The sequence below is a fragment of the Sardina pilchardus genome, chromosome 8, assembly GCF_963854185.1.
Source record: "Sardina pilchardus chromosome 8, fSarPil1.1, whole genome shotgun sequence".
NCBI classification, from domain to species: Eukaryota; Metazoa; Chordata; class Actinopteri; order Clupeiformes; family Clupeidae; genus Sardina; species Sardina pilchardus.
In genome coordinates this window covers 26,149,674-26,177,173 of record NC_085001.1, presented here as the reverse complement: position 1 = coordinate 26,177,173, position 27,500 = coordinate 26,149,674, and the positions used below count along the sequence as shown (strand labels likewise).

Sequence of the window (27,500 nt, the reverse complement as noted above, 5' to 3'; positions counted from 1 at the left end):
AGATGAGGCCCAGATGGTTCAGCCAGTTCTGGAGGCCTTTAAATGTCATTCATTCACGCCGCTAACAGCTAGCTTGGTCCTACCAGAGCTGTCCAAACAGATAACAGATTAGGTTTGGCTCGTTCTCACTCACTCACACACATAGAGAGACACACACACGCACACACGCACACACAGACAATTTTCAAAGACTCACTCTCAGTTCCAGAGTCTATTTTGAAAATAGCAGTTGTTTCCACAGACAGTAAAATATGCGCAGGGTAGCTGTAGCGCTGCAGGCCTGTGCTGAAAGGGTGAGGCCGGTGTCACATGAGCGAGCGAGCGCAGGCAGGCTCTTCATGACCCCAGCGTCTGCTCGGCAGCAAACCACAACCACAATTTGCAGCAGTGTCAGGCGAGTTATTTTATCAATGAACTTGCATAACTTCCACAGTGATGCAGGACCAATGTTGACTGGTATTTTTAAGTTGTATTTAGCAGATGAGATTGATACAAGTAGCACAAAGCAAAGCAGTTTTGCCAGCCAAATGACACGAGCCAGTTGACTGTTTGTCATATTGTCTCCTCTTACACAAATTTAGACAGCAAAGTCTAAACAAACTTCCGAATATATAATAATATATAATACTCTATATAAGGGAGAGACATTTTTGATTATTTGACACATCTAGTTGATCTAACTGATATACTCTACACTCTTGTTGTAACCATATTGTTAATGCATGTTGCTGAATTCTGAAATATCTTGTGATCATGCTGTGAATTAATGCAACAGTTGATGGTCATATTCAAATTTGCAATTTGTAGGATGACCTCAGAGAAATGCACAGTGGTTTCTTCATTTTTTCCAGAGTTGTATGTGAAGGGGAGGGAGAGAGACAGAAGGTGAAATATAAGTGCCACAGGTAATAACTCAAACAAGAGCAGCTCAGGGACAAGCTGGGTGGGTTCCTGTTTTCTAGGTCAGGGGCCCTGAACAGGGGTGTGTGTGTGTGTGTGTGTGTGTGTGTGTGTGGTTGCACAATGTGGGAAACCAGGAAGAACAGTGAGTATGACTGAATGTGCTGTGTCATTACTCCCAGGTCCCCCATGTGTTGCACAGGTGTGTGTGTGGGCATGCGTTTAACTGTGTTAAAGGACAACATCTTTCTTTCCATAGTCGGGTCTGAATATGTTGACAGAATGTGGTGGTTATGAGTCAACACAGTCAAGCAACAATAAGCAAGCAGTCTTTTGATGGAGACGGTTAGCAACTTATTGAAATATGAATGATCGTTCATAGGTGGGCCTATTTAAAGTTTAAAGACATGTAGATACAATAATATCCCACTAGCATATTCAGCCTTTCTGTTGTAGGATATCCGGCTGTGTGGATGTGGCTGATAATTGGTGTTATCAGTGACATTTTTATTAGCCTGGCCCTCCCGTCTGTGTCTGGCCTCATTTTCTTCTCCTGGAGATACGAGTCTGGCACATCTGTGCACGTACAGTATGTCTCTCCTCGGCCTCCTGGGTGGCTCGCCAATCACTGACCAGAGCGAATGGCGTTAGTTTCTGAAATCGAAGTGGCAGTGGTAAACAGTAGTAGCAATGCCTGCAAACATAGAAAATGCAGTTGGAAGAATGTGTTTATTTATACGAATTATAAATGCATTGTTTACTGACTGGTGATGCGATTTATTATCGGTTTGTTCACAAAGAGAAACAGTGTGTTTAAGTACTAGTCTGGTGATAAGAGGCTATAATTTTATAGTTGAAGATGTTAAGTTAATGTTATTATGAAAGATCCATGTCTCCATAAGGATGCACCTATGGCTGGACAGGGCTGGGCTGGACAGCATGTGCAAGTGTGTGTACTAACTTGTGTGTTTGTCCCAGCATGTAGGCTGAAGGACATTCCACACTCCATGTGCCATAATGAGCATGTGTGTGTGTGTGTGTGTGTAGTCACTCTGTTCTTTCACACCGCTCTTACTGTCCGTACGAGAGAGAGAGAGAGAGAGAGAGGGAGAGAGAGGAAGAGGTAGCCCCATCAGAGAGAGCAACAGTGTGTGTGTGTGTGTGTGTGTGTGTGTGTGTGTGTGTGTGTGTGTGTGTGTGTGTGTGTGTGTGTGTGTGTGTGTGTGTGTGTGTGTGTGTGTGTGTGTGTGTGTGTGTGTGTGTGTGTGTGTGTGTGTGTGTGTGTGTGTGTGTGATCACACCCTGTCATCTGTATTTTGGTCCTGCTTTGTGCGAGTGTTTCCCCCTCTGGGCTTAAGGCTATTTTTGTCAGTTGTGACAATAAGGCCCTGCTGTGGGAGTTTGGGTTGGTGGGTGTGTGTGTGAGAGAGAGTGGGTGTGTATGCCTGCACACATTTTCCTTATGCCCGTACTTCTGTACCAAGCTGGATGTGCGTAGAAGACGCTGTGCAATTGTAATGAATTAATGATGACTTTGGCCTAGATATGGCAAAAACAAGAAGATGAGACAATTGGACAAATGGAGGGAGAGCTGGAGGAGAACAGTGAGTGAGGGAGAGAGAGAGAACAGTTGCGTGGAAAGATGGGAAGATGGGGAGAGAGAGAAATAAAGAGAGAGAGAGATCTCCGTTTTCTCTTTCAGCGCTCTCTACCACATCCTCTTCCTTTGAAAGGCTGATTGCATGTGACAGAGCTTATATAATGGGGCTTACTCACAGCGAGTGAGCGGAGTGGGCACTAATGTGGAGAGGGAAGGGGAAAGGGATGCGTGCATATATAGTGCAGTCAAATAGTACTTAGACCTTCACGGCCTTCACATTTTATGTTGCTCTTGTTTGTCTTTTGTCTCCTCGATCCGGGCCCTATTTTTAGGCCTTGTCTGTCAGTAGTGACCGAAAACTATGAGGGTGCAGTATCGAGCTAGCACTGTTGCATTGACCGTATTGTACAGTGTGCAGTATTGACATTTTGAAATGCTCTCAAAGACGGAGATAAATAATATATGTATAATAAGATATATGAAGCATCACAGCGAATGCTGGAAACAATTCAAGCTATTTTAGTGACAGGTTGTGACAAGAGAATGTAAAAAAAAAAAGTCTTTCACAGTCTGGATACTCTCTGAATGCAAGCCACAGAGCGACTTCATTTAAAAGGACACATATAAGCACAGATCAGCTATCAATGTACTGTACTGTCTAACTTATCCGTACCCACAGGAGGGGAGCTCAGATGGGAGCTCCAGGAGATGCTAAAATTACAGTGATACTTGATAGGCAATTAAAACACACACACACACACACACACACACCCACACACACACACACATCGTTCCACGGGCTATTCTGGAAATATCATTTGTCTCACACCTCCAGTTTAGTCGTCTCTGTTAATAGAAGAATGTAACAGAACTGTGTGAGTGTGTGTATGTGCTTGATGTCTGCCCTGATACCTTTCACCTACATTTTAGTAGTAGTCATAACACACACCCACACACATCTTCTGTCACAGTGCCACATGTATTAGTGGTTATGAAACACAGATCAGTCTCACACACACAGACACACACAGACACACACAGACACACACACACACACACACACACACACACACACATTCCCTCTCAGACACCCCCCATGTTCCTTTCCCCCCTATACCGCCTATTGTTTAACCGTTGATATTGTTGTCATGGTGAGGTAGCTACTGGCAAGGAAATAAGTGTGTAAGTGTCTCTGTCTGTCTCCCTGCCTGTTATTGTCTGTCTGCTTTTAGAGAGGGCTTGTAGAATAGTAATGTGAAGAACTCATTTGGAAGTCAGTCTGGGAATTGTTGCTCCACACCCCAATACCATAGTGCTCCCACAATCTCTCTCTCTCTCTCGCTGTCTCACTCTCGCTTTCTCGCTCTCTCGCTCTCTCTCTCTACTTCTACAACACACACGCGTACACACACACACACACACACACACACACACACACACACACACACACACACACACACACACACTGTACATACTTATACGCACACACACACTCACACACATACACACAGACAGACAGAAAGAGACACTCTTAACACTCAGGTCCTCTCCTGCTTATCGGTGTGCATTGTTATGTATATAAGCGAGAGAGAGGCAGCATTAACATCGCCCATCTATTTGTTAGTCTGGCCCTCTTGTGTTACACTGCACTCGCATCTACATGCCTACTTCTATTGTGCTCAGTGTCTCTACCCGACTAGGCAGTCATACTCCTCAGCCTACTGTTTCACGCTCTCGGTTGTATAACTGGCTCTTTGTTGTATGTTATGTAAAGGGTAATGGCTGCCAAGGTGTCCCGATATACATACGGGATTAATGGACAGAGAGAAGGACCTCGGCCAGGTCCATTCATTCCATATATCAGGACACCAGAAAGGCCTTATCCCGCTTTTCCACCAGTTGTCACCCATGAAAGCAATAGTCATGCGTTTGTAACACACGAAGGAAGCAGTTCAAAAAGAAGCCTACTTATTAATTTTTTTCCGCAAATGTTCTTTGGCTACTAACAGTGATAATGGGGTGTAGTTAGCTAGTTTGCCGTTGACTCCATTGTTGCGAACTCTACTTCCTACTTCAACCATCGTTTACTGTGGTTGTTATACTTGTCATTCAAAAGAGTATTGACAGGGAACGGTGATTTGAACTTTTTCTACCTCATAGGTGCCTCGATATACAGAACTAATAGCCATTCAGAAAATAGTATTTCTTGTCTCCGGCCGGATAATGTACAGTATGTAGTAGTTCAGCCGTAAGGGGATTGGCAGCTGCCTCACTTACTCATGACTGACTGGAGGTGCATTGCTGATCCCAGACTTTCTTGTCTTGCCCTAGTTCACTGTCCATGACTTCCTTATGATTAAGTGGGCCAGATGGAAAAAGAGCCAGTAACAGTAGTAGCCGTGTGTGTGTGTGTGTGTGTGTGTGTGTGTGTGTGTGTGTGTGTGTGTGTGTGTGTGTGTGTGTGTGTGTGTGTGTGTGTGTGTGTGTGTGTGTGTGTGTGTGTGTGTGTGTGTGTGTGTGTGTGTGTGTGTGTGTGTGTGTGTGTGTGTGTGTGTGTGTGTGTGTGTGTGTGTGTGTGTGTGTGTGTGAGAGATGCAGTCAAGGGTAACTATGAGAGGAGTCTCATAGTTACAATGCATGCGTGTGAGACTGACTGATTGATACTATTTGGAGTGGTATTGGGCCCATGTGAAGTCTTCCATTGCTACAAATGTAGCTGGTGGTTTTCACGTCCTTTTTTTTCATGTCAATTTTATTATTCCACAGGGACAATAAAGTTGCAGCCAGATTTTAATAACACACAACCAAGAACACAACACACACACAGTTAATAAATAACAACGAAGACAGTATTATGACACAGATGGACACAGACCAGTACATAAAATAAAACACTGTGCAAGATCACTCTGTGGAGAGGCCAAGATAACCAATAGTCCAGAAATACAGAAGGAGCATGAAGTGCAATGTGTTAGCCTGGCGCTAGCAGTGACCCTGGCGTTAATGGACCCGTCTCTCTCTCTTCTCCTCCCAGGAGCGGAGCAGCTCCATGGGGAAGCTGGAGCCCATCTCCCCGGTGAGCCCGGCCCAGATGGAGCCGGACCTGGACCTGGTGCCGGCGCGCTACTCCAAGGAGGAGCTCATCCAGAACATGGACCGCGTGGACCGGGAGATCACCATGGTGGAGCAGCAGATCTGCAAGCTGCGCAAGAAACAGGTTGGTGAAGCGTGTGTGTGTGTGTGTGTGTGTGTGAGAGATGTGTTTGATGTGTGTGTGCGTGGTTTGTCTGTGTGTGTATGTGTTTGGAGGCCTAAGTCTTGTCATTGTTCTAAATGTGATCTGCCCTGCTCACATGTAAGTGTATTTATGGAATTTGTGTGTGAGGGAGAGAGACAGTGGTGTGTGTGTGTGTGTGTGTGTGTCTGTGTGTGTGTGAGAGAGAGAGAGAGAGTGTGATCTGATCTGTGTGAGATGGCTTGGGTGTAGCCTGAGGCACATGTGTAGTCAGGAGTCTGACGGTATGAATAGTGTCCTACAGTGTGTCTGAACACTACCCTCCCCTCTCTGAACACCACCCTCCCCTCTCTGAACACCACCCTCCCCTCTCTGAACACCACCCTCCCCTCTCTGAACACCACCCTCCCCTCTCTGAACACCATCCTCCCCTCTCTGAACACCACCCTCCCCTCTCTGAACACCACCCCCTCTCTGAACACCATCCTCCCCTCTCTGAACACCACCCTCCCCTCTCTGAACACCACCCCCTCTCTGTCTTCTGAGTCTCCCATTGCTTTCTTTTTCTCTTTATACATCATCTCTTTCTTCCCTCTTCCCTCTATGTTCTCTCTGTATGTCTTTTCATTTTCACTGCCCCCCCCCTTTTCTTTCTTCCTCTCTTCTCTCTCGCTCTCTCTTTCTCTCTCTCTCTCTCTCTCTCTCGTTCTGTGCCAGATCTTGTTTAATCTTGCCCAGGGCTGCTGTAACAGTGCTGTGATTATTGCTTGTGTGAAACCTCACTCAGCACGCCTTCAACCACCCAGCCACTGTGTACAGAGTCTCTCTCTCTCTCGCCCTCCCTCCTCTCTCTCTCTCTCTCTCTCTCTCTCTCTCTCTCTCTCTCTCTCTCTCTCTCTCTCTCTCTCTCTCTCTCTCTCTCTCTCTCTCTCTCTCTCTCTCTCTCCCTCTCCCTCCCTCCCTCCCTCCCTCCCTCTGGGGGAGAGAAGTAGGTTAGAAATATGAGGCCATAAATTCTAGCTCTCTGGGGCAATGGAGGATGCTAAAGAGGTTTGGACCTGTTAAACCACTCGCTTCCTCCTTTTTTCTCTCTGTTTTCTTTTCTCTCTCTTTCTTTCACTCATTCTCTTTCTCTCTCTCGATGTGTCTGTCTTCATCCCCCCATCCACCACTCCCATCATGCCACTCATAGTCAGATGTAAGTAATCTGCACAATAAAGACTAATCCCTGTTTGAGAGGCTTGGAGTCTGTCTGTGTGTGTGTGTGTGTGTGTGTTTACGTGTAAGGACTACGCGTTGTCTATGGGCACAGCCCAGAGAGCCGTCTTATAAATGTAAGCCACCTGCACTCTGTGACATGGGCCTCTGTAGGAGAGCAGAAAGCAGGGGAGGGCTCAGGAAAGAGGAGGGGAGAGAGAGGTGTGTGTGTGTGTGTGTGTGTGTGTGTGTGTGCGTGTGTGTGTGCGCTCAGAATGATTTTAAGGGTAAACAGTGCTACCAAGGAAAATAAATCAATCTCGTTCCCCCCCACTGCTTTCATACAGTTCCCTCTCTCACTTCTACATGCATACACACACACACACACACACACACACACACACACACACACACACACACACACACACACACACCCAAGGGCCTACACGCAGAGACCATTTTACAAAATAGTTCCTTTTGGCCCCCACCCTTCCCACCTCCCTGCTTTCCCCACTCTCAGTTTCCGTTCTCTCCTCCATTTTTTTCTTCTCTCCTCTTCCTTCTCTCCCTCCCCTCCCCCCTTTTGTTCCCCTGAAGAAGCATCCACATGCCTGCCTTATTAAGTGGTGTGTGTGTGTCTGTGTGTGTGTGTGTGTGTGTGTGTGGGCTGAAGAAGATGTGGGTAGAGATGGTGAGAATGTGGGATTTGGAGTGACAGCTGCTGAAAGAGGGAAATAAATAGAGGTGGAGAGGGTTTGGGGAAAACAGGGGAAGATGGAGGGAGAGAGAGAAGGAGAGAGGGAAAGAGAGAGAGGGAAAGAGAGAGAGAGGGAAGGAGGGAGGTAGAGGGCTCAGGTTTCGTAGGGTCTGGGTTATATCAGCAGGGCGGGTTTATTTGACTTCACTCAGGGAATGTCGTGCCTCCCTGTGCTTATCCAGCTTGATGGGCACAGCCACACACATGTGTGCACAGACACACACACACACACACACTCACACTCACACTCTCACTCTTCTTTTGCACACACACACACACACACGCTCACACACTCTTACATCTATGGACACAGCAATCCAACACATGCACACGCACGCAGACGCGCACACACACCTCACTCAATCACATGTGCACTTGCAGAACTATCCACCCCCCTTTAACACACACACACACACACACACACACACACATTCACCAACCACTCAGACATTTACACTGGTCCTGTGACAGGCTGGTAAGGGGCCCTGGGCTTCCTAAATCACCCCGCTGAGAGGCCCAGGGTGGGTCTCCTGGCACGCTAACACACACACACACACACACACACATAGAGAGAGAGACAGCCAGACCACAGACGCATAATAATACACTCAACAGTTTTACACAAAGCTGTGGAAATTCAGATCTGAAAATAGTGCACCTGTGCCTCAGGAAGAGAGTGTTTGTGTATGTGTGTGCGTGTGTGTGTGTGGTTTATATAGCGCTCTTGGCCGGCGAGCTTAAAAGCCTTTTGTGCTGGTTGGAGCTGTTGGAAGCTGCTCTGCAGCGCCTGTGCTTGTCTTGGCACTGATAGTCCAATACTCTCACACACTCACGGACTTACTCACTGGCTCACCTAAACAAACACGGCTCGCTCTGCCCGTGCTTTGGTGTGGAGATCTTATGGTTAATGCAGAAAGCAACTGGCTACAGGCAGCTCATTTCAATAGTTTAGTCTCTCACCAAAATCAGCTGCTACACACACACACACACACACACACACACACACACACACACACACTATACATACATAAATGTGTATATATATACACCACTGGCTGTTCTGGGCTTGTCTTGTTTGAGGAAATGGATACTCCATCCATGTATAGTGACCCTTTGCTGTGAATGTAAACATGTTCCTGTCGTTAACAAAATAGTTACCTGGCTCCTCAGTCCTGGATCTATGGAGGCATGAATAATGGATACTGAATATATATTTTGTGTGGATGTGTGTGTGTGTGTGTTCGTGTTCATGTGTGTGTCCATCCAATGTCTCTTCACCCCCTCTCAAGGGTGGGGGAGCTTTTGTATCCTCTGAATTTGAATTCAATCTCCTAGGAAATAGCCCGGCACATTTAGATGGGTGATGCGCGATGCGCGTGCTGGTTTGCATATATTGGCCTTCCGCTGCGTGTGCAGCCCAGTGCTGCCAGTCTCCATCTTATTTGTCTCCATCACACAAGGGGGGAGAGAGAGAGAGAGAGAGAGAGACAGGTTTTTAATCAGACCGTGACCTGACTGTGACGGAGAATCTACACATTTCCAAAACAGTGAGGTTTTATTGGGTGGGTGTGGGGGATCGAGAGGGTAAGATGGAGAAAAGTAGAATGAGGGGGCCATTCACAGCAAGAACAATAACTGTAACAATAACAATAGCATAAAGAAAAGTATTGTTCCTGCTGACAGCCAACCAGAATCCATCAAATTATAGACATCACATTCGTCAACACGAGGAGAGACTTTCCTTAACGTTGATCAGTAAGGATGCTTTTATCGTTATCGTTATCGTTCCTATTGTGAGCGACCCTTGAGATGTCCCAAAGTGCCATTCTGGTCCTCGACAGGCCTCTCCTGCTCACTTGGTTGGGTTCTGTGGAGTGCCGGCCCAGGTGGAGAGTACCACAGTGAACAAGAGTTACGACTCGTGTTCCATTACAGAACAGCGTTCTAGAATCCTTCTTCTCGGAAACTATTCCAAACTCTCCCGTCACATGTTTTGTGTTCCTCCCTGGAACACTTACTTTCCTTTGATGCTTACGCTTGTTTTTGCTCACTTGTTCCCCTGTTCTGCTTTGGCTGAGACCAGGGACCAGGGGCTGTGCTGCGGTGCTCTACTGCTTATGTGTGTGTGTGTCTGTGTCTGTGTCTGTGTAGGTGGGTGTAGGTGTAGGTATGTGTAGGTGTGTGTGATACTGTGAGTGTGTGGATGGTTGAGTGGTTTTGTCTCTTGTGGTGCAACTTGGTCCTTTGTCCTTGTGCTCCTATGGATTCTTTTTGTCGTGTGTGTGTGTGTGTGTGTGTGTGTGTGTGTGTGAGTGAGTGAACGCAACACTGACTCTGTGGTTCCCATCCTGTGTGTGTGCAGCAACAGCTGGAGGAGGAGGCGGCCAAGCCTCAGGAGCCCGAGCGCTCCATCTCACCCCCGCCCAGCGAAGCCAAGCACCGCAGCCTGGTCCAGATCATCTACGACGAGAACAGGGTGAGTGGACGCACACACACACACACACACATACACTAGAAACACACCAAAGACACAAAAACACAAACAAACACACTTCAACATACACCAACATACAGTACATACATAGTAAATTGTAACCTTGTACACAAAACTGAGCATACGCATACATGCGCACACACACACACACACACACACACACACACACACACACACACACAACAAATGCGTTGCCCTCTTGTCTGTATTGGCTGAGCGCATAATGAACTGCTTGTGTATAATCAGCAGGCCTTAGCCTAGCGCATGTGTTGAGCACCTGTAGCACAAACACAACCCTGTCTGGAGCCGCTCGCTGCTCTGAACTGGGAGGCCTCAGGGAGGGTGGCACAGCAGCAGTGCTGGTGATGGTACTCAATGCACAATAGGGTTTGTGTGTGTGTGTGGGGGTTTGTGTGTAGGTGTGTGGGTGGGTGAAGGTGTCTGTCTATACTTTTAGTGGAGTGCTCCATCTTGACACACACACACACACACACACACACACACACACACACACTTTACGCACCAGTCAAACACAAGTAACTACACTAGTTAATTGTGTGTGTGTATGGTGTGTGTGTGGTGCAGTATGTGTGCGTGTGTGTGTGATGTGCAGCAGGATGGCATGTGAGACCTGCAGGTCTACTGTAGCAGTAGGAGCAGCAGCAGTTGTAGTGGCAGCTGCTGGTGTTGCTCTTAGTCCACCTAGTGGTCAGTATGCACATCAGAGGAAAAACCGCCACGGTGTGTGTGGTTTCTGCAGAGCAGTATCTGTGTGTGTGTTTGTGTGTGTGTGTGTGTGTGTGTGTGTAACTCCAACAGTGATGCCACTGCCTCTAAACTCCTGAATGACATAAGCTGGTGTGTGTGTTTCAACTCAGACACAGTCCTGTATAACAGTCACACACACGCTCCCTCCCACACCTCTTATGCAGTCTTTAGGTAACCTCCGCTGAGCTCGGTGAGCTTGAGTGTGTGTGTGTGTGTGTGTGTGTGTGTGTGTGTGTGTCACCTCTTATGCAGTCTTTAGGTAACCTCCGCTGAGCTCGGTGAGCTTGTGAGTGCGGGCCCGTTCAGGTGGCGGGTGGCGTTTTAATGGTCATTAGTGTGTTATGTGAGGTGTAGGTCACGTGGGCCTCTCCTGTGTTCCTTTTAAGCTGCAGTTATTCATAGAGGCCTCAGATGTATGGCACAAGACAAGCCGTGATTACTGAGGCAGGGCAGGGTTTCATATGAACAGTGTGGGGTTTCATGCCTCCTTAGATGCCTTTTGAGGTGTGTGTGAGTGTGTGTGCGCGCGTTTATGTGGGTATGTTTGTGTGTGTTTCCTCCATGCCCTGTAATTACCCTAATATGGTATTTGTTGGCATTTACTCTGTGTTCCTTGTTTGAGCAATAAAACCTGCATGTCACAGGCAAGACTTAATACTCTCTTGCCCTTACACACACACACACACACACACACACACACACACACACACACACACACACACACACACACACACAACACACACACACACACACACACACACACACACAGAGAGAGAGAGAGCCATTTAAGCCACCCAGAGATTACACTCAATTTCTACCATTACTTATTCATTCCTTGGTGTGGTGTGAAGCTGGACACAACCGGCGCTCTCCAGTTGCAGTGGGGCAGGCAGGTGGGGATCTCTGGGACTGAGAGAGAGATCGAGACGGCGCTGATTGGAAACCGATTAGCCGATTATGGAATGGAACTGAGGGAGACCTTAATCATTGTTTATCTTTTTGGACCAGTAGAGGGAGCTGTTTCTCAGGATGTATGAACTGAGCCAGGTCTTTGTAGCGAAATATATGTCTCAACAGGCTTACATGCAGCTTGAATGTTGGCTTTGAATAAAAGGCATGCTTACTCACACTCACACTTTTGCTCTCTCACACGCACACACACACACACACACACACACACACACACACACACACACACACTCCCACACACAGTCCCCCCCACCCTGATTTTCCTCAGCCTTGCCGCCTTTCAGTGAGTTGGCCTGCGTGCTCTTAATGCCAGCCCTAATAACGGGGGTTACGCCAGGCCAGGCCAGGCCAGGCAGGGTGGGGTGGCGGTGGGGGAGACTGTTCCCATTGTGCCCCCTCTCACAGGAGGGATTAGATTAGCCACAAACCAGGCCCTGATCAGGCCTCATTAGGAGCTCTGTAAGCCTCGCTGAGGTGGGCTGAGGTGGCAGGAGTCTATACTTGTTCTCTTTGTGTGTGTGTGTGAGAGAGTGTATGTGAGTGTGTGTAGAAGTGTGTATAAGAGAGAAAAAGTGTGTGTGTGTTTGAGAACCTGAGGGAGATAGAGCCGTGTGTACTGTACATCTACCCTCATCCATACTTCATATGCCTGGTATAGGCACTGAGAAATGTATTTTTTATGCTTCACTGAGAAAGAGAGAGAGAGAGAGAGAGAGAGAGAGAGAGAGAGAGAGAGAGAGAGAGAGAGAGAGAGAGAGAGAGAGAGAGAGAGAGAGAGAGAGAGAGAGAGAGAGAGAGAGAGAGAGAGAGAGAGAGAGAGAGAGAGAGAGAGAGAGAGAGAGAGAGAGAGAGAGAGAGAGAGAGAGATGGATATGGAAACTGCTGCCCACATATCATCTTAGCGCTGCTGAAAAATGAATAGTCATGTTCTTAGAGCTGTTCGCTCCCTCCCCCACCTCCTCCACACACACGCGCACACACACACTTGCACACACACACCGCTGTAATTGAGGGAAATGAAGTGAGTTAGAAAGCCTTGGAGAGCTGGCTGTCTCATTACGGCAATTTCACTCCCTCATCAGTGGCGAGAGAAATAAGGAGTGGAGCAGGGGCAAGTGGGGATACTGAAGTGTGTGTGTGTGTGTGTGTGTGTGTGTATACCTGCGTAGGAGAATGGTAGAATGAGTGAGCAAGAGATTGTGTGTGTGTGTGCACGCGTTTGTGCGTACGCACGTACGTACGTGCATGTGTGTGTACCTGCGTGGGAGAAAGGAAGAATGAGTGTATGTGAATGAGGGAGTAAGAGCGTGTTTGGGCGTTTGTGTATGCAAGCCCATGTAGGTGATATAGATATGGTATGGTACTGTATGGTACGGTACGGTATGGTATGGTATGGTATAGACTCCCTTGTTATCTCAGACGCCATTTCCTTTACTTTCTCTATTTGCTGTATGTAGCCGAGTTGGGTGATGATACAGGGGGAGAGAGCCTGGGGTGGGATTGTGTTTGGAGGGCTCTATTAATAGAGAACTCATCCATTTGTCTGTGAGAGAGGGAGAGAGAGAGAGAGAATGAGAGCAGGCAAGTGTGAGGCGTTGCCGTGGTGATGGGAAATGTGAGTCTATGCTGTTGACGTGCTAACAGTGTTTGTGTTTTTTTGTTTACAGAAAAAAGCTGAGGAAGCACATCGGATTTTGGAGGGACTTGGACCCAGGGTGGAACTGGTGAGTTATAATTTTTTTTTACCAATTGCTTACCTCCAATCTTGTTTGATATGTGAGGGCATATGCTTGTTAAAGTAGTTGTTACCATGGACGAAATCTTTAACGCTTCTAGAGTGTGTCAAGGATTTGATGTTCAGAAGGAATCGACACTAATATCAGCACAACAAATTTTCCCACAATAAACACACGTTGAGCTTCGGTTGCATGTTATGTACATTTTCCATTTGTAACCAGTGCAACCATTTATTGGCGCTTATGGATTTCTGCGCACTCTGTTTACCCATCATGCGTCTCTTCGTCTTGTCACCACCCCTCTCCCCTCACACACTGTCAGATGTGTCAGGTCATGCCAGCTCCCTAATTGGCTGTTTCTGTTTGGCTTGATTCCTCTCCCAACTCCCCAAAATATCCACACAAATCACAAGCCACATGATTCTTTCCCTCGGTGTGTGTGTGTGTGTGTGTGTGTGTGTGTGTGTGTGTGTGTGTGTGTGTGTGTGTGTGTGTGTGTGTGTGTGTGTGTGTGTGTGTGTGTGTGTGTGTGTGTGTGTGTGTGTGTGTGTGTGTGTGTGTGTGTGTGTGTGTGTGTGTGTGTGTGTGTGTGTGTGTGTGTGTGTGTGTGTGTGTGTGTGTGTGTGTGTGTGTGTGTGTGTCACTGCTGATATTAAACCCACGGGATCACACTGGAAATCCCGAACCCATCCATTACACTCCGCACGAAACTTCCGACTTCCAAACGCCAAAATTTATTTACCACCTAATTGGCCAAAGGATATAAGTGCATTAGCGGGGGATTCAGGAATACATTTCTCATCATGCTGATGTGCCCAAGGCCAGTCACTGCACACTCCTGTGGAAGAGAGTTGGCTTTTTGCACTTAAGGAATTTTGGAACGACACATTGGAAAATCCGCGGAGAAAGCCAATTTTCACTCCAGACAAAGTGGAAGTTGAAGCGAGAGTACTGCCACACATTTTCCTCCTCACTGCAGATAGCTACTCGTTTTTAGTCGTCAGTGTGGGAAGACCTTGAGATACTTTCTGATATTATTGGGGAGCTGTTGCGCAACCGCTTATAGCATCAGTGCCATATTCGGGTCTGCGTGCCCACAAGGACCCAGGTTAGAATCCGGCCCGTGTCATTTCCTGATCCCGCCTCGTCCCCCGTCCGCCAGTCACTCTCTCCACTGTCTTGTCAGACACCCCCCCCCCCAAAAAAAAAACTCAAACATACTTTGATTCAGGGCTGGGATGATATGTATTTGTATGATTTGTATTGTGATTCTACAATTGTTATGCATCGAAACTATTGAGTGTTGTGATTTGCCCTCTTCTTTTCTTTCTTTCATCCTATAACAAAAATCCAATTTGAATGATACACTTCTAGAGACTATATATTTTGAGACATTTCTAAAAACAAATTGTTTTTTTAAAAAGAACGCATATCATGCGTCCGGATGGTGTGCCATTTGCTTTGGTTTGTTTTGCTGGAAACGGATATGATTATGCTGTTCATATCCGTTTCCAGCAAAACAAAATCGAAATCACTGGAAAAAAAAGAAATAGTTTTTGCGATACAAACATGAATCGGTCCCCACCCCTACTATGAGGCCTATAAAAGCTTACAGAGAAAGCAGTGTCAGGAAGATCAGCCCTTCCATCTCTTGCATTCAAGTTCAGCTTCAGGAACGCACCACCAGGCATAATCAGTGCCACGGCAACGGCTGCATCAGCAGCAACACCTAGCTCAGCATCCGCATCCGCATCCAGCTCTGCAGCTCTGAGCAGAGGAACAACGGGCCAGCTTTTATTTCCATGTGTGATGCCCTGACCTGGTTTCTTCATCAGAGGGGAAAGTAAGAGAGGGTGAAAGAAAGGGCAGCAAAAGATGAAATGGTGTTGGGGGCGGCGGAGGGTTGAAAGGCGGAGAGTCGGTTAGCACTGATGTGCCTTGATGTGCTAGTCTGAACTGAAACTGGACTCCTACCCTCCAGACATTCTCAGTAATGCTTTTATCTCTCTCTCTTTCTCTCTCGGTGTCTCTCTCTCTCTCTCTCTCTCTCTCTCTCTTTCTCTCTCTCACACACAGCCTCTCTACAACCAGCCCTCTGATACCAAGCAGTACCATGAGAACATCAAAATGTAAGTAACTGCACTCCCCTCCGTTTTAATCCTTAACTTCCCATCCAGACCATGGCCCCGTCTCTAATAAATATTCATCTCACTCTCTGCCCTTCCATGAAAATCTGTCAGAATTCACATTCAGACAGTTGCCTATTGACAGACGCGTATTCTGTTTCAAGAAGTGCTCGGGAATGACATGAGACATTGGCCGCCAGATGACATATCTGGTGCCTATTTATTTTAACGAACGCTTTGGTGTGTGTCTCCTCTCCTCTTCTCATGTTTGTTCTCTCTTTCAGTCTCGTTTTTATTTTTTCTACATCCCTCTCTTCTCTCAGTCCACAAGCCTTTTGATCTGAGAGCCCTCATTTGGCAGAGTAGAATTTTCTTTCTTTTCTTTTTTTGATGGTATAATTAATCAACAGGTGTGTGTGTGTGTGTGTGTGTGTGTGTGTCTGTCTGTGTTATTAAATACCTCCACATGGCTTTGATCTTTTACAATTGGTTGCTTTGTCTCCTCGGTTCTTCACCAAGGTCCATCTCTTTCTCATGTCTTCCTCCTCTCTATGCTTCCATTCAGATGGCCATATGGCTGTGTGTATGTGTTGGTGTGTTAACTGACATTTTATGGTGTCTGTAAGTAAGTGTGTGTGTGTGTGTGTGTGTGTGTATGTACAGTGCACAGTTGGATAAGAGGAACTTTGTACATGCCACAGAGCTGCTAATCTAGTTCTCCCTACCATCTGCTCCACAACACAATGCCATCTCTGTGCTCACAGGACCGTATACACACACACACACAGACACGCACTCTCTCTTTCACACACACACACACACACACACACACAGTACTGACACGTTCATACTGCATTCTTTTTTTACTCCCATACACCTATTGTCACTCACTCATATTCTCTCTCCCCCCCCCCCCCCCCCCCCCCCCCCACACACACACACACACACACTCAGACTGAAACCCACAGTCTGTCTCCTCGTCTGTCCTTGTGCACAATATTACTCCCATCAGCACTAACCTGACCTCAGAGTAACTGATTTTAACGCCAGGCGCTGACACACAGGAAGCTGTTACAGGGGACCTATTGGGTTGAGTCTGTTACAGTACATTGCTGTTGAGTTCTGCCTTCAGCCTGCCCTGTCTGCATAATTGTCTGTCTCCACATTCATCATGTGATTTTCATTGTCAGAGCATATGTATGGACAATTCCATTATGTTGTGTGAGTGCAGTGATTTTGTGTGTGTGTGTGTGTGTGTGTGTGTGGACTAATAGATGAAGGTCGACTGTTTAGCCACAGATGTTTGTGTGTGTTTAATCATATGGTATTGTGCTTAACTTGGTATAAAGGTCACTATGGCAACAGGAACTGTGGACATCAGGAAAAGAAGGGATTGGACAGCTTTATAATGGACTGACTTTCTCCCTGTTTCACTCCCTCCCTCCCTCCCCTCACTCTCTCTATCTATCTCTGTCTGTATGTCTCTCTCTCTCTCCTTCTGTCTGTCTCTCCCCCTCCCTCTCCCCCCTCTCCCTCTCTCTCTGTCCTGTTTTCATCCTGCTGCAGAAATCAGGCGATGAGGAAGAAGCTCATTCTGTATTTCAAGAGAAGAAATCATGCTCGCAAGCAGTGGGTGAGTTCTAATTGCATGCATGCGCACACACACTCTTCTCTCTCTCTCTCGCTCTCTCTCTGTCTCTCTTTCTCTCTCTCTGTCTCTTTCTCTCTCTGTCTGTTTCTATATCTCTCTCACTCTGTTTCTCTCCCCCTCCGACTCTGTTTCTTTCTCACCCTCTCTCTCTCTCCCTTGCTCTCTCGCTCTCTCGCTCTCTCTCTCTTCTCTCTCTTCTCTCTCTCTCTTCTCTCTCTCACTCTGTCTCGGTCCTTGTCTGGCTTGTTCTTCCCATTAATGTATCCCCACCACAAGATGACAGCTCAGTGGAGAGATTGGTTTTTTGCCTGTGTGTGTTTGAAACAGTATTTTTTTCAATCCTGCCTGCCTTGTTTTATGCTGTTGCTGTGGGGAAAGCACAGACTTTAATAAGGGAGTAACTGTCCCAGATAGCCCGTGTGCGTGTGTGTGTGTGTGTGTGTGTGTGTGTGTGTGTGTGTGTGTGTGCGCACACTCCTCTGCACCAAGTGGGTGTTTAACTGGCTCAGCTGATTGGCTGAAGCATGTTGTAGTAGTGGTACCGGTAGACTGGGTAGTCAGTGCAGTGCAGCGCAGCGGGCGGCTAAATTTAGCCAACCTGTGGAGGAAGCAGCAGCTTCTCCCCTCAGCCCAGTGTGTCGCTCCTCTCTACTGAACAACAAACAACACTCGGTGCTGCTGATGCTGCTGATGCTGCTGATGGTGGCGATGGTGGTGGTGGTGGTCATGGTAATGATGATGGGGAGCTCTGGCATTGGGGGCTTTTGGTGGCATTTTGCTTTCTACACAACTACCGATTTCATTCACTTCTTAGTCTGATTTGTGCTGTGTGTCGGCTGTGGATTTGTGCTTATTATGCACAGACACATAAGCAGAAGGTTGTCAAATACACCTTTTGTGGGGCTCCTCTAGTGAGTGTTGCTATATGTGACTCCATAGCGCTTGGGGACAGGGCACGTGGATATTCCATTAAGGGCTTTGGTTGCATGTTAGCAGGACCACCAGGGTTGTTTGTATAACCCTGTGTGTGTGTGTGTGTGTGTGTGTGTGTGTGTGTGTGTGTGTGTGTGTGTGTGTGTGTGTGTGTGTGTGTGTGTGTGTGTGTGTGTGTGTGTGTGTGTGTGTGTGTGTGTGTGTGTGTGTGTGTGTGTGTGTGTGTGTGTGTGTGTGTGTGTGTCCCTTCAGGAGCAGAAGTTCTGCCAGCGATACGACCAGCTGATGGAGGCTTGGGAGAAGAAGGTGGAGCGCATCGAGAACAACCCGCGGCGGCGCGCCAAGGAGAGCAAGGTCCGCGAGTACTACGAGAAACAGTTCCCCGAGATCCGCAAGCAGAGGGAGATGCAGGAACGCATGCAAAGGTCGGTCGGTCTGTCTGTCTGTCTGTCTGTCTGTCTGTCCTGAGAGGGAGGGTCTCTCTGTCCGTCTGTCTGTCTGAGATACTGTTTACAGTAGGGAGGAGCAGATTGTTCAGTAGTGAAAGCCATGTCCTGAGCCTCTTTAAGGATGACGTTTTTGGCCTTTGAGCTCCCCTTCGTCACCATGAGGGAATCTAAACTCCTCACGCTTTGTGTTTGAACTTCAGCTCTGAAGTTTCACAACACATGGGAAACTCCAACTCAACTCAGGGTGTGTTGAGTTCAGGGTGGAGCACACAGTGTGTGTGTGTGTGTGTGTGTGTGTGTGTCTGTGTGTCTCTGTGTGCTTTTGTGTATGCGCGCATGTGTAGTTCCTCGAAACCCCAAAGATCAAGCGTTTGCTCACCCTCAGCACATTTGAGCAACGGCTCAGCGGTTAGTTTGTGCAACAGCCTGCGGTGGCCACCCCGCCAGGGCTGCCACACTCCCTCTCTGACCAACGCAGCGTCTCAGAGCATCCCTGTGCCCTGTGTGCCGCCGCTGCCGCTGCTCAGACGGGCGCCAGTGCCACCGCCAACGCATCTCACGGCAGCAGGCAGCAGGCAGCAGGCGGCTCCTCACCTGGGCTGGAGCAGAGTAGGGAACTCAACGTCTCGTCTGGTCATTTTATTTTTTTTATTCTTTTATATATATATATATATATATATATATATATAAATATGTGACCCTGCAAGGCGAAATCAGTCGCTTTGCGCACGATACCATTTTGAGAAAATCCACAATAAACAAACTTCCGGGTTAAAATGTTGAATTTCACATTTTCGCATAATTCGACAGTATACAGTCTACAGTATCATAACAATATATCATAGAAATACGGATTTCAATGAAACCCATGAATAGGACTTCTTGCTTTCAATGATGTAAAATGATGATTTTTACATGATTGAAAGCAGGAAGTCCAACATTGAAATCCGTATTTCTCCCATCTCAAGGCAAACTGAGGGAATGATGCACGACCATTCAAAAACATGACTGGTTTTCTAAAGATACAAAGCTTAATGCTAATCGGTAAAGTGTCCCTTAAACTATTGTTCACAAAAGGTTATACTGTGGTAGACTTGTATGCATTTCGAATGACAAAGCAGGTCATGAATATTCAATTGCCTGTGTGTGTGTGTGTGTAAGAGTGTATCAGCCGTAGTGTACCTATGTTTTAAGTGTTAGCAAATGATTGCATGTTATTGATATGAGTTATTTGTTTATGTTGTTTGTATTTTGCTCTATGTTTATTCTGTACAGTGTGTGAGTTTTGCTTTTACTGATATTGTGTTTGTTTGTGTCTGCAGTCGTGTTGGGCAGCGTGGGGGAGGGCTGGCCTCAGCGGCACGAAGTGAACATGAGGTCTCCGAGATCATCGACGGGATCTCTGAGCAGGAGGTAAGCACACACTTTTCTCCATCACACACACACACACACACACACACACTAACTTTCTTTTTTCAAACACACACACACTCACTCACCCTTTTCTCAACCATACACACACACACACACACACACACACACTCACACACCCTTTTCTCAAACACCTACACACACACACACACACACACACACACACACACACACAAACACCTGCACTCCTGTGCCCTCCGAGGTGTGAACAGTGCGGTTTGATCCTCTAGGTCATAGACGCTGAGGAGATGCATTCCATCTCACCACTTCTGCAAACAAATGCAGGCTTCCATTTCCCCAATTATCTCTCACTCTCTGTACAACCATGTCACCACGTCTTGCTGCTTCCCCTTTCATTTCTTATCTGTGTGTGTGTGTGTGTGTGTGTGTGTGTGTGTGTGCATCTGTATGTGTATGTGTCTCAGATCGTGCTGGGAAAAAGGATTTCTTTAGTCACTTTACTCAGCAGTGTAATCTCACCCATAAGCGGGGCAGTGGTGGTAGTTCTGTTATTATCTCCACTCCCCCAAGTTCCTCTGCGATAGTGGTGTATTGCATGTTCGCAGAAGCCTCACACTTCCCCTCTGCTGACCTATTGCACATTTACACAGGCGCACACACACGCACACACACGCACACACACACACACACACACAGACACAGACACGCACGGACATATGTCCATACACCACTATAGAAACCCTATATGTGCACATAGCTGGTGGTTTTACCCTTTTGCCCTCTCGGTCTCTCTCATTCTTCCTGTCTCGTTCTCTCTCTCTTTCCCTCTCCTTCTCTCTCTCTCTCTCTCTCTCTCTCTCTTCCTCCCTCTCTCTCTCTGTCTGTCCTGGTCAGAACTCGGAGAAGCAGATGCGTCAGCTGGCGGTCATTCCACCCATGCTGTTCGATGCGGAGCAGCAGCGCATCAAGTTCATCAACATGAACGGCCTGATGGACGACCCCATGAAGGTCTACAAAGACCGGCAGGTCATGAACATGTGGAGCGAACAGGAGAAGGACACCTTCCGCGAGAAGTGAGTGTGTGTGTGTGTGTGTGTGTGCGTGTATGTGTGTGTGTGTGTGTCCTTAATATAAATCCCTTTTTTTTAAGTGTTTTATAGTTTAACAGGTTGACAAACTATCAGTCAGCTTATGTGCATGTGTGTATTTGTCTTCATATGCTGATTAGCATATGAAAGCAACACTTGTGGGTGAGATGATAGTGTGTGTGTGTGTGTGTGTGTGTGTGTGTGTGCGCGATGGTGTGCATATTTCTGCATGCTCTCACTTCTGCCTGTCTGTCGAGCTAAGGCGTTGAGGGTTGCGTGAGATGCTCTCGCTGCAAGGCCCGCGTTGCGGCTAGCCCCCCGCGCCAATCAAGAGACGCATCAGAGGGTGGCGTGAGGAGCGCTACACACCCTCACCACACTCGCCTCCCTCCACAGAGGTCACACAGGCGGAGGGGAAGAGGAAGTGGGGAGATAGAGAGAGAGAGAGAGAGAGAGAAACACACACACACACACACACACACACAACCACAACATAACTGTTCACCCAGTACCAAGAGTGCATTATGTTATTCGCCTGTATGACTATGACCTTCCTGACCTGTGCCTGCTGGACTTGAGGCGTCAGGTGGTGGTCAGTCTCGGTCTACCGCGGAACAGGCAGCGGCGCTGAATAAATGCCCAGCTGCCCTGCTTTTCATTTAGCCTGCTGTCACCATATTTTATGAGGGAGCCGCAATTAAAGAATGTGTTTGGGTGATTGAGTCCTTGGCTCCTCCGAAGGCCGTATGTGTGTGTGTGTGTGGGTAGGGGGGGGGGGTTTGAGTTTGTGCAGCCTTCCCTTGTGTCTGTCTGTCGGTGCACCTGTTTATGACCCTCTCCCTGTATGTTTTTTTTGTGTGTGTGTGTGTGTGTGTGTGTGTGTGTGAAAGCTAATTTAGGTCTCATGGCTTTGTGCCAAGAGGTATTTTGTAGAAATTAGTCATTGTGTTTATAGGAATTAATAGTCCGTGTTGATTGAAATTGTGTGTGTTTTTTCTGTGTGTTTTAGGTTCATTCAGCATCCAAAGAACTTTGGTCTGATTGCCTCTTTCCTGGAAAGAAAGGTAGCGGAACAGACTGTTTTGATGCCTATCTGTTTACGTTCTATTTGTGAGACATCCCGCAGAACTCACCATTTCTGCTCACATGGTTGTGTGTGTGTGTGTGTGTGTGTGTTTTCAGACTGTGGCAGAGTGTGTGCTCTTCTACTACCTGACCAAGAAGAACGAGAACTATAAAAACATTGTCCGCAGGAACTACCGCCGGCGTGGTCGAAGCCAGGTGTGTGTCTCAGTGAGTTTGCATGTGCGTTTGTGTCCGCCTTTGTGTGTCCCTCCGTCCGTGTGTGTGAGAGTGTGTGTCTGCGCGTGTGTGTGTGTGTGTGTGAGTGAGTGAGTAGTCTTATGCTCCATCAGTGCTGAAGGGTGATAGCTCCAGTAGCTGACCCGTAAGTGGTTCTGGTGGGGCACTGCACGCTGCAAGCTCAGCGTTCTCCCACTAAACGCCGGAGCTCGTGTAAGAGCATTCCCAGTCGACTCGGAGCGGAGCGTTCGGATTAGTGTTTCCACCTGCTCCGTTTGAAGGAGCAGAGCAGTAAGTAGAAAGTGAGCCGCTCATCAGCCAATCAGAGGGAAGCCATTTAACTGTTTCAGTTTCATTACATGTGATTGGCCAAATTACGCTGTTGAGTATAGTCCCTGTGAAGCAGAGCTACCTGTTCCTTACCTGCAGCAGGTATTTTATCAGGCGTCTTTCTGTCATTTTCAGCTTTTAGATACAGTCATTTCTGTGTATTAGCTGCATTGTGGCAGTGTTTTATGCAAGTTAAAAGAAAAAATAATACAATATTAAGTTTAACCTCATAGCTATTTGGTCAGGTGAAGGGATAATGATACAATCTCACTCGCTTCTCAACCTAATAATAATGTTTGGTTCTGCTCTTGATTGTGGTTTTACACCAAACCTTCCTTGAGGTGAGATGTCTTGGCATTGTGAATGTTGTTTAACTTGAACCAATTTCAGTAAACATACTGTTGTAGCAGTAAACCTTTGCACAGCTCACCTGTATGTTTCGAGGACAGCTACCTCTACAAACGGTTTCCGAAAATGCAGAGACAGGCGAACGTTGCAAAATGTTTTACAACAGTTTTCGGTTTATGTTGTGAATTTAACAAGATAGGCAAAACACACGTTGGGAGTTCTTGCGAGAGAGCGAGACAGAAAGGAACAGAAAGAGACAAGAAGATCTGAGAGCAAGAGGTGACTTTTAGGTCACTGCAGTGAGTGAGTGAGTGTGTGTGTGTGTGTGTGTGTGTGTGTGTGTGTGTGTGTGCACAGCATGATTATTTGCAATGCAGTTGTTATTCATGTATTCGTCATGCAACATCATCAAAGGAATGATACATTTTTCCAAGAAAGCAGCCCTGTAGAAATAATACTGACTCACTCACAGATACTGTAGGGCTGGGCATGGGCATATATCAAATATACTTGATATATCGCAGTTTGCTGTACGTGAGATACATTAAAGGATTATATCACAAATATCGAATATTTCACCATCGTTATCTCTCCCTCCCTCTCAATAACAGTGTGAACAACAGGCATCACACACTCACCAACCAATCCTGAACAGTCTGTTCAGAGGAGGCTCTGATATCTAGGTGTAGACGAGAAGTACAATTTCAGTTAAACAGCGGCGGTAGCGTTACTGTCTATGGGTAGCATAGCCTAGTGTTGTTCAACAGTGAGTAAGGTTAAATAAAAGATGGACGCAGTTCCGATTTGGTTTCAAAATGAAATAGCGAGGGATTTTGAAATTAAGTTTAAAATGATATCCGTGCATTACGGCAGAAGGGCTATTGTGTATGTGCACGTCTGACTGTCTCAAAACGACAGAGGAGGAGAGACCGATAAAGCTTTGCATGAATGAATGCTCTGTCTGCAAATAGGATTCAAAACCACTTTCACTACTCTTACTACTTTTACATGCAAATATAAAATGTCATGCAAATATAAAATAGAAACCACCTGTGAATAACCAAGAATGCCTCTTGAACACGCACACAAACTACTGTATGCGCCCCCTGGATGAATATGATCATGATGGTCCCCCTCCAGTCTGTGTGCTTGGCTGGCCCAGCTGGTGAATCACCAAGAATGTTTTATTGCAGATATTATTTGCAGGGATTGGCCTGGTATGAATTAGCCTAGCCTACTGCATTTTATTGCTATGATTTAAAACATCACAAGGTGGAAGTAAGAATTCCTGAATTATTTTAGAGTAAATTTCTAAATATAGAGATGCATATATTGTGAAATAGACTAAACATATTGCAATATAATTTTTTAGCCACATCGCCCAGCCCTACTCAAAGATATCATCTAATATTATTGTGTAGCAACACATTCATCGTCTGTCGTACGCATATGCACACAATGTGGGAATTACCTTGATGAACTGAATTTAAAGAAGTCCTTTATTGTGCAAACCAGAAAGAGACGATTGAGTGATGAAATGATGTGCCTGGATTGTGCATCATGACCGTCAGATGAAGCCTCCTCTGATAGCTAGACATTAACGTGTGTGTGTGTGTGTGTGTGTGGTTTCACAGCACACTCAGCAACAGCAGCAGCAAGTGAACCGGAATAACCAGGAAGAAAAAGAGGAGAAGGAGAAGGAAAAGGATGGAGAGCGAGAGGAGGAGAAGAACGAGGGAGAGGACAAGGAGGATGGCATGAAGTTAGTATTCTGTGTTTTTTTTTTCTCTTTCTTTCCTCTGTCTCCTTTCTTTACAAGCCTCTATGGAAAACATAGCACTACCTTCCTTCCTCCTATAGAAACATTTATCAAACAGATTTGGAGATTTAGCCAAGGATATTTTCCCTCCCATTCAGTACTAATAATAACTTTGTTTTAAATAACTTGGAAAACAAACGGATAACTATAGGCCTTTTGTACATCTACAGTGTCAGAGCATTGTTTGTCCTGTGCATCTCTGAGATACACTTGGGCACCAGTTTGAGTTTTTCATTTTAATTTACATGAATCAAATGTAAATAATCAAGTGTCTGACTTACCCTGACAGGCCTTAATGCCTCTTGAACACACACACACACACACACACACACACACACACACACACACACACACACACACACACACACACACACACACACACACACACACACACACACACACAAGCTATATTAACAGAAGTGTATGCACCCCCTGGATGAACATGATCATTACATTGTCCCCCTCCAGTCTGTGCGCTTGGCTGGCCCAGCTGGTGCGCCTATATTTAGCCTCCCCACAGTGCAAGATGAATGGGACTGTGGGGAAGATAAATGAGGATGCTCCATCTCTGTTCTCACTTCCTGTCATCAGCTATTGTGCTGATGCTGGCTATTCCGCCAAACTGAAACTTCACCAGAGAGGGGGATGTGACTACATGCCTGTGTGTGTGTGTGTGTGTGTGTGTATGTGTGTGTGTGTGTGTGTGTGTGTGTGTGTGTGTGTGTGTGTGTGTGTGTGTGTGTGTGTGTGTGTGTGTGTGTGTGTGTGTGTGTGTGTGTGTGTGTGTGTGTGTGTGTGTGTGTGTGTCTGTGCGTGCATGCATGCATGCATGCATGCCTGTCTATGTGTGTGTGTGTCTGTGCGTGTGTGTGTGCATGCCTCTCTGTGTATGTGTAAGAGAGAGAGAGAGAGAGAAAGAAAGACAAACACTTTCTTTGTTCTTTTGATAATTGAATGGTGTGTGTGTGTGTCCAGGGACGACACGTCTGGGGAGGACGGGGAGGATAAGGAGCCGGTGGCGGTGAAGGGCCGACGCACGGCCAACAGCCGCGGCCACCGCAAGGGACGCATCACGCGCTCCATGGCCAACGAGCAGGAGGAGACCAGCACTCCTCCACTCAGCAGTGACCTAGGTAAGCATGCATTACACACACACACACACACACACACACACACACACACACACCTCGGCATAGCAACATCCTTCATACACTAGTTCGACTCACTGGTCGCTGCATATACACCAAACACTCTTGAGTTTAGACCTCCCTGTGCGCACACACACACACACACACACACACACACACACATAACCACTCACAGCAGAGGTCTCATCCTGCAGTGGAGCTGAGCCTCCACATGGGGGCGCTCTGGTCCTTTCCCTCCCCCCACTAGCGCACAGCTCTGACAGCCTGAGGGGAAAGGGGGAATCCCTGCCTCAAAGATCCTCTAAGCACACCCATGGACACACTGCCATGCCTCTCAGGTGCTGTTAGCATCCTGTCCCCTCTGGATTTAGCACCCTGCAGTAGCGCTCTGCAGCTCAGACACAGCTAGCATGTTTAGCCAGACAGGCACTGTTAGCCAGCATTGAATCTGAGAGGTTAAAGAGAATAAACTGTTGATTGAAGACGGCACAGGTAAGCCATGCTGCTGCGGTTGTACTTGCGTTATATGCGTAATATCGCTGCATGGACATTACAAAAGAGGCATATCCAACTTGCTGTGAGTGGCTGTTTCAGCTTTTGCTGCTCATAGCGTGTCTGAGGGTAGGGTGTGAGGTGAAAGCTGGCATTTTCCTCAGCGATACCGAGAGAAAAACCACTCATGCACACACTCGGCGTCAGTTTGTAGATACTGTAAACACTGAATACACTCATACAGTACAGTTGTTTTTGGATAGGGTCACATACACACACTCACTCTCTCTCTCTCTCACTCTCTCTCTCTCTCTCTCTCTCTCTCTCACGCCCTCTCATTTCATATGCTGTCAATGTTTTGTGTTGCAGCCAATCTGGAGATGAATGAAAGCTCACGCTGGACTGAAGAGGAAATGGACACTGCCAAAAAAGGTGTGTGTGTTTTCTGTTATGCTTTTCTTTTTTTTTTTTTTTTTTTAAGTGTGCTGGGTTGTGTTTGTCATTCCGTCATGTGTTTTGTCAGGAAATGGCCCTAGAAATTGCATTTGAATGGCTGGATTGCGTTGTGCCCGTTTTTCTGCTCCGGCGTGGGTTGGAAGGAAACAGCCCAACATGTTGATTCTGGGCACATTCTTAGATTGCACATGTGAGCAGCAGGTGGCGTCGCAGGTTGATGACCTCACGGGCGCGGCGTGTAAACGGTGCGAGAGGTGCGTTGTGCGGTTCTAATCTCGCCCAGGGATTTCCCCCTCTGCACCACTGTAAC

The 27,500-nt window shown here is 46.9% G+C and overlaps 1 protein-coding gene across 7 annotated transcripts in view; it reads left to right on the top strand.

Annotated features, from left to right (window-relative positions):
- Positions 1-27,500, top strand: part of ncor2 (nuclear receptor corepressor 2) — a 109,852-nt gene that overhangs the window by 42,929 nt on the left and 39,423 nt on the right. For all 7 annotated transcript variants that reach the window (XM_062543415.1, XM_062543414.1, XM_062543417.1 and 4 more), the window contains exons 5-17: positions 5,535-5,717; positions 10,052-10,165; positions 13,588-13,644; positions 15,733-15,785; positions 17,349-17,415; positions 18,619-18,791; positions 20,138-20,228; positions 21,102-21,280; positions 22,305-22,359; positions 22,478-22,576; positions 24,910-25,037; positions 26,070-26,227; positions 27,104-27,166. In XM_062543415.1, coding sequence (XP_062399399.1) covers positions 5,535-5,717; positions 10,052-10,165; positions 13,588-13,644; positions 15,733-15,785; positions 17,349-17,415; positions 18,619-18,791; positions 20,138-20,228; positions 21,102-21,280; positions 22,305-22,359; positions 22,478-22,576; positions 24,910-25,037; positions 26,070-26,227; positions 27,104-27,166 — 1,420 coding nt within the window. The remainder of the gene's footprint in view (positions 1-5,534; positions 5,718-10,051; positions 10,166-13,587; positions 13,645-15,732; positions 15,786-17,348; positions 17,416-18,618; positions 18,792-20,137; positions 20,229-21,101; positions 21,281-22,304; positions 22,360-22,477; positions 22,577-24,909; positions 25,038-26,069; positions 26,228-27,103; positions 27,167-27,500) is intronic.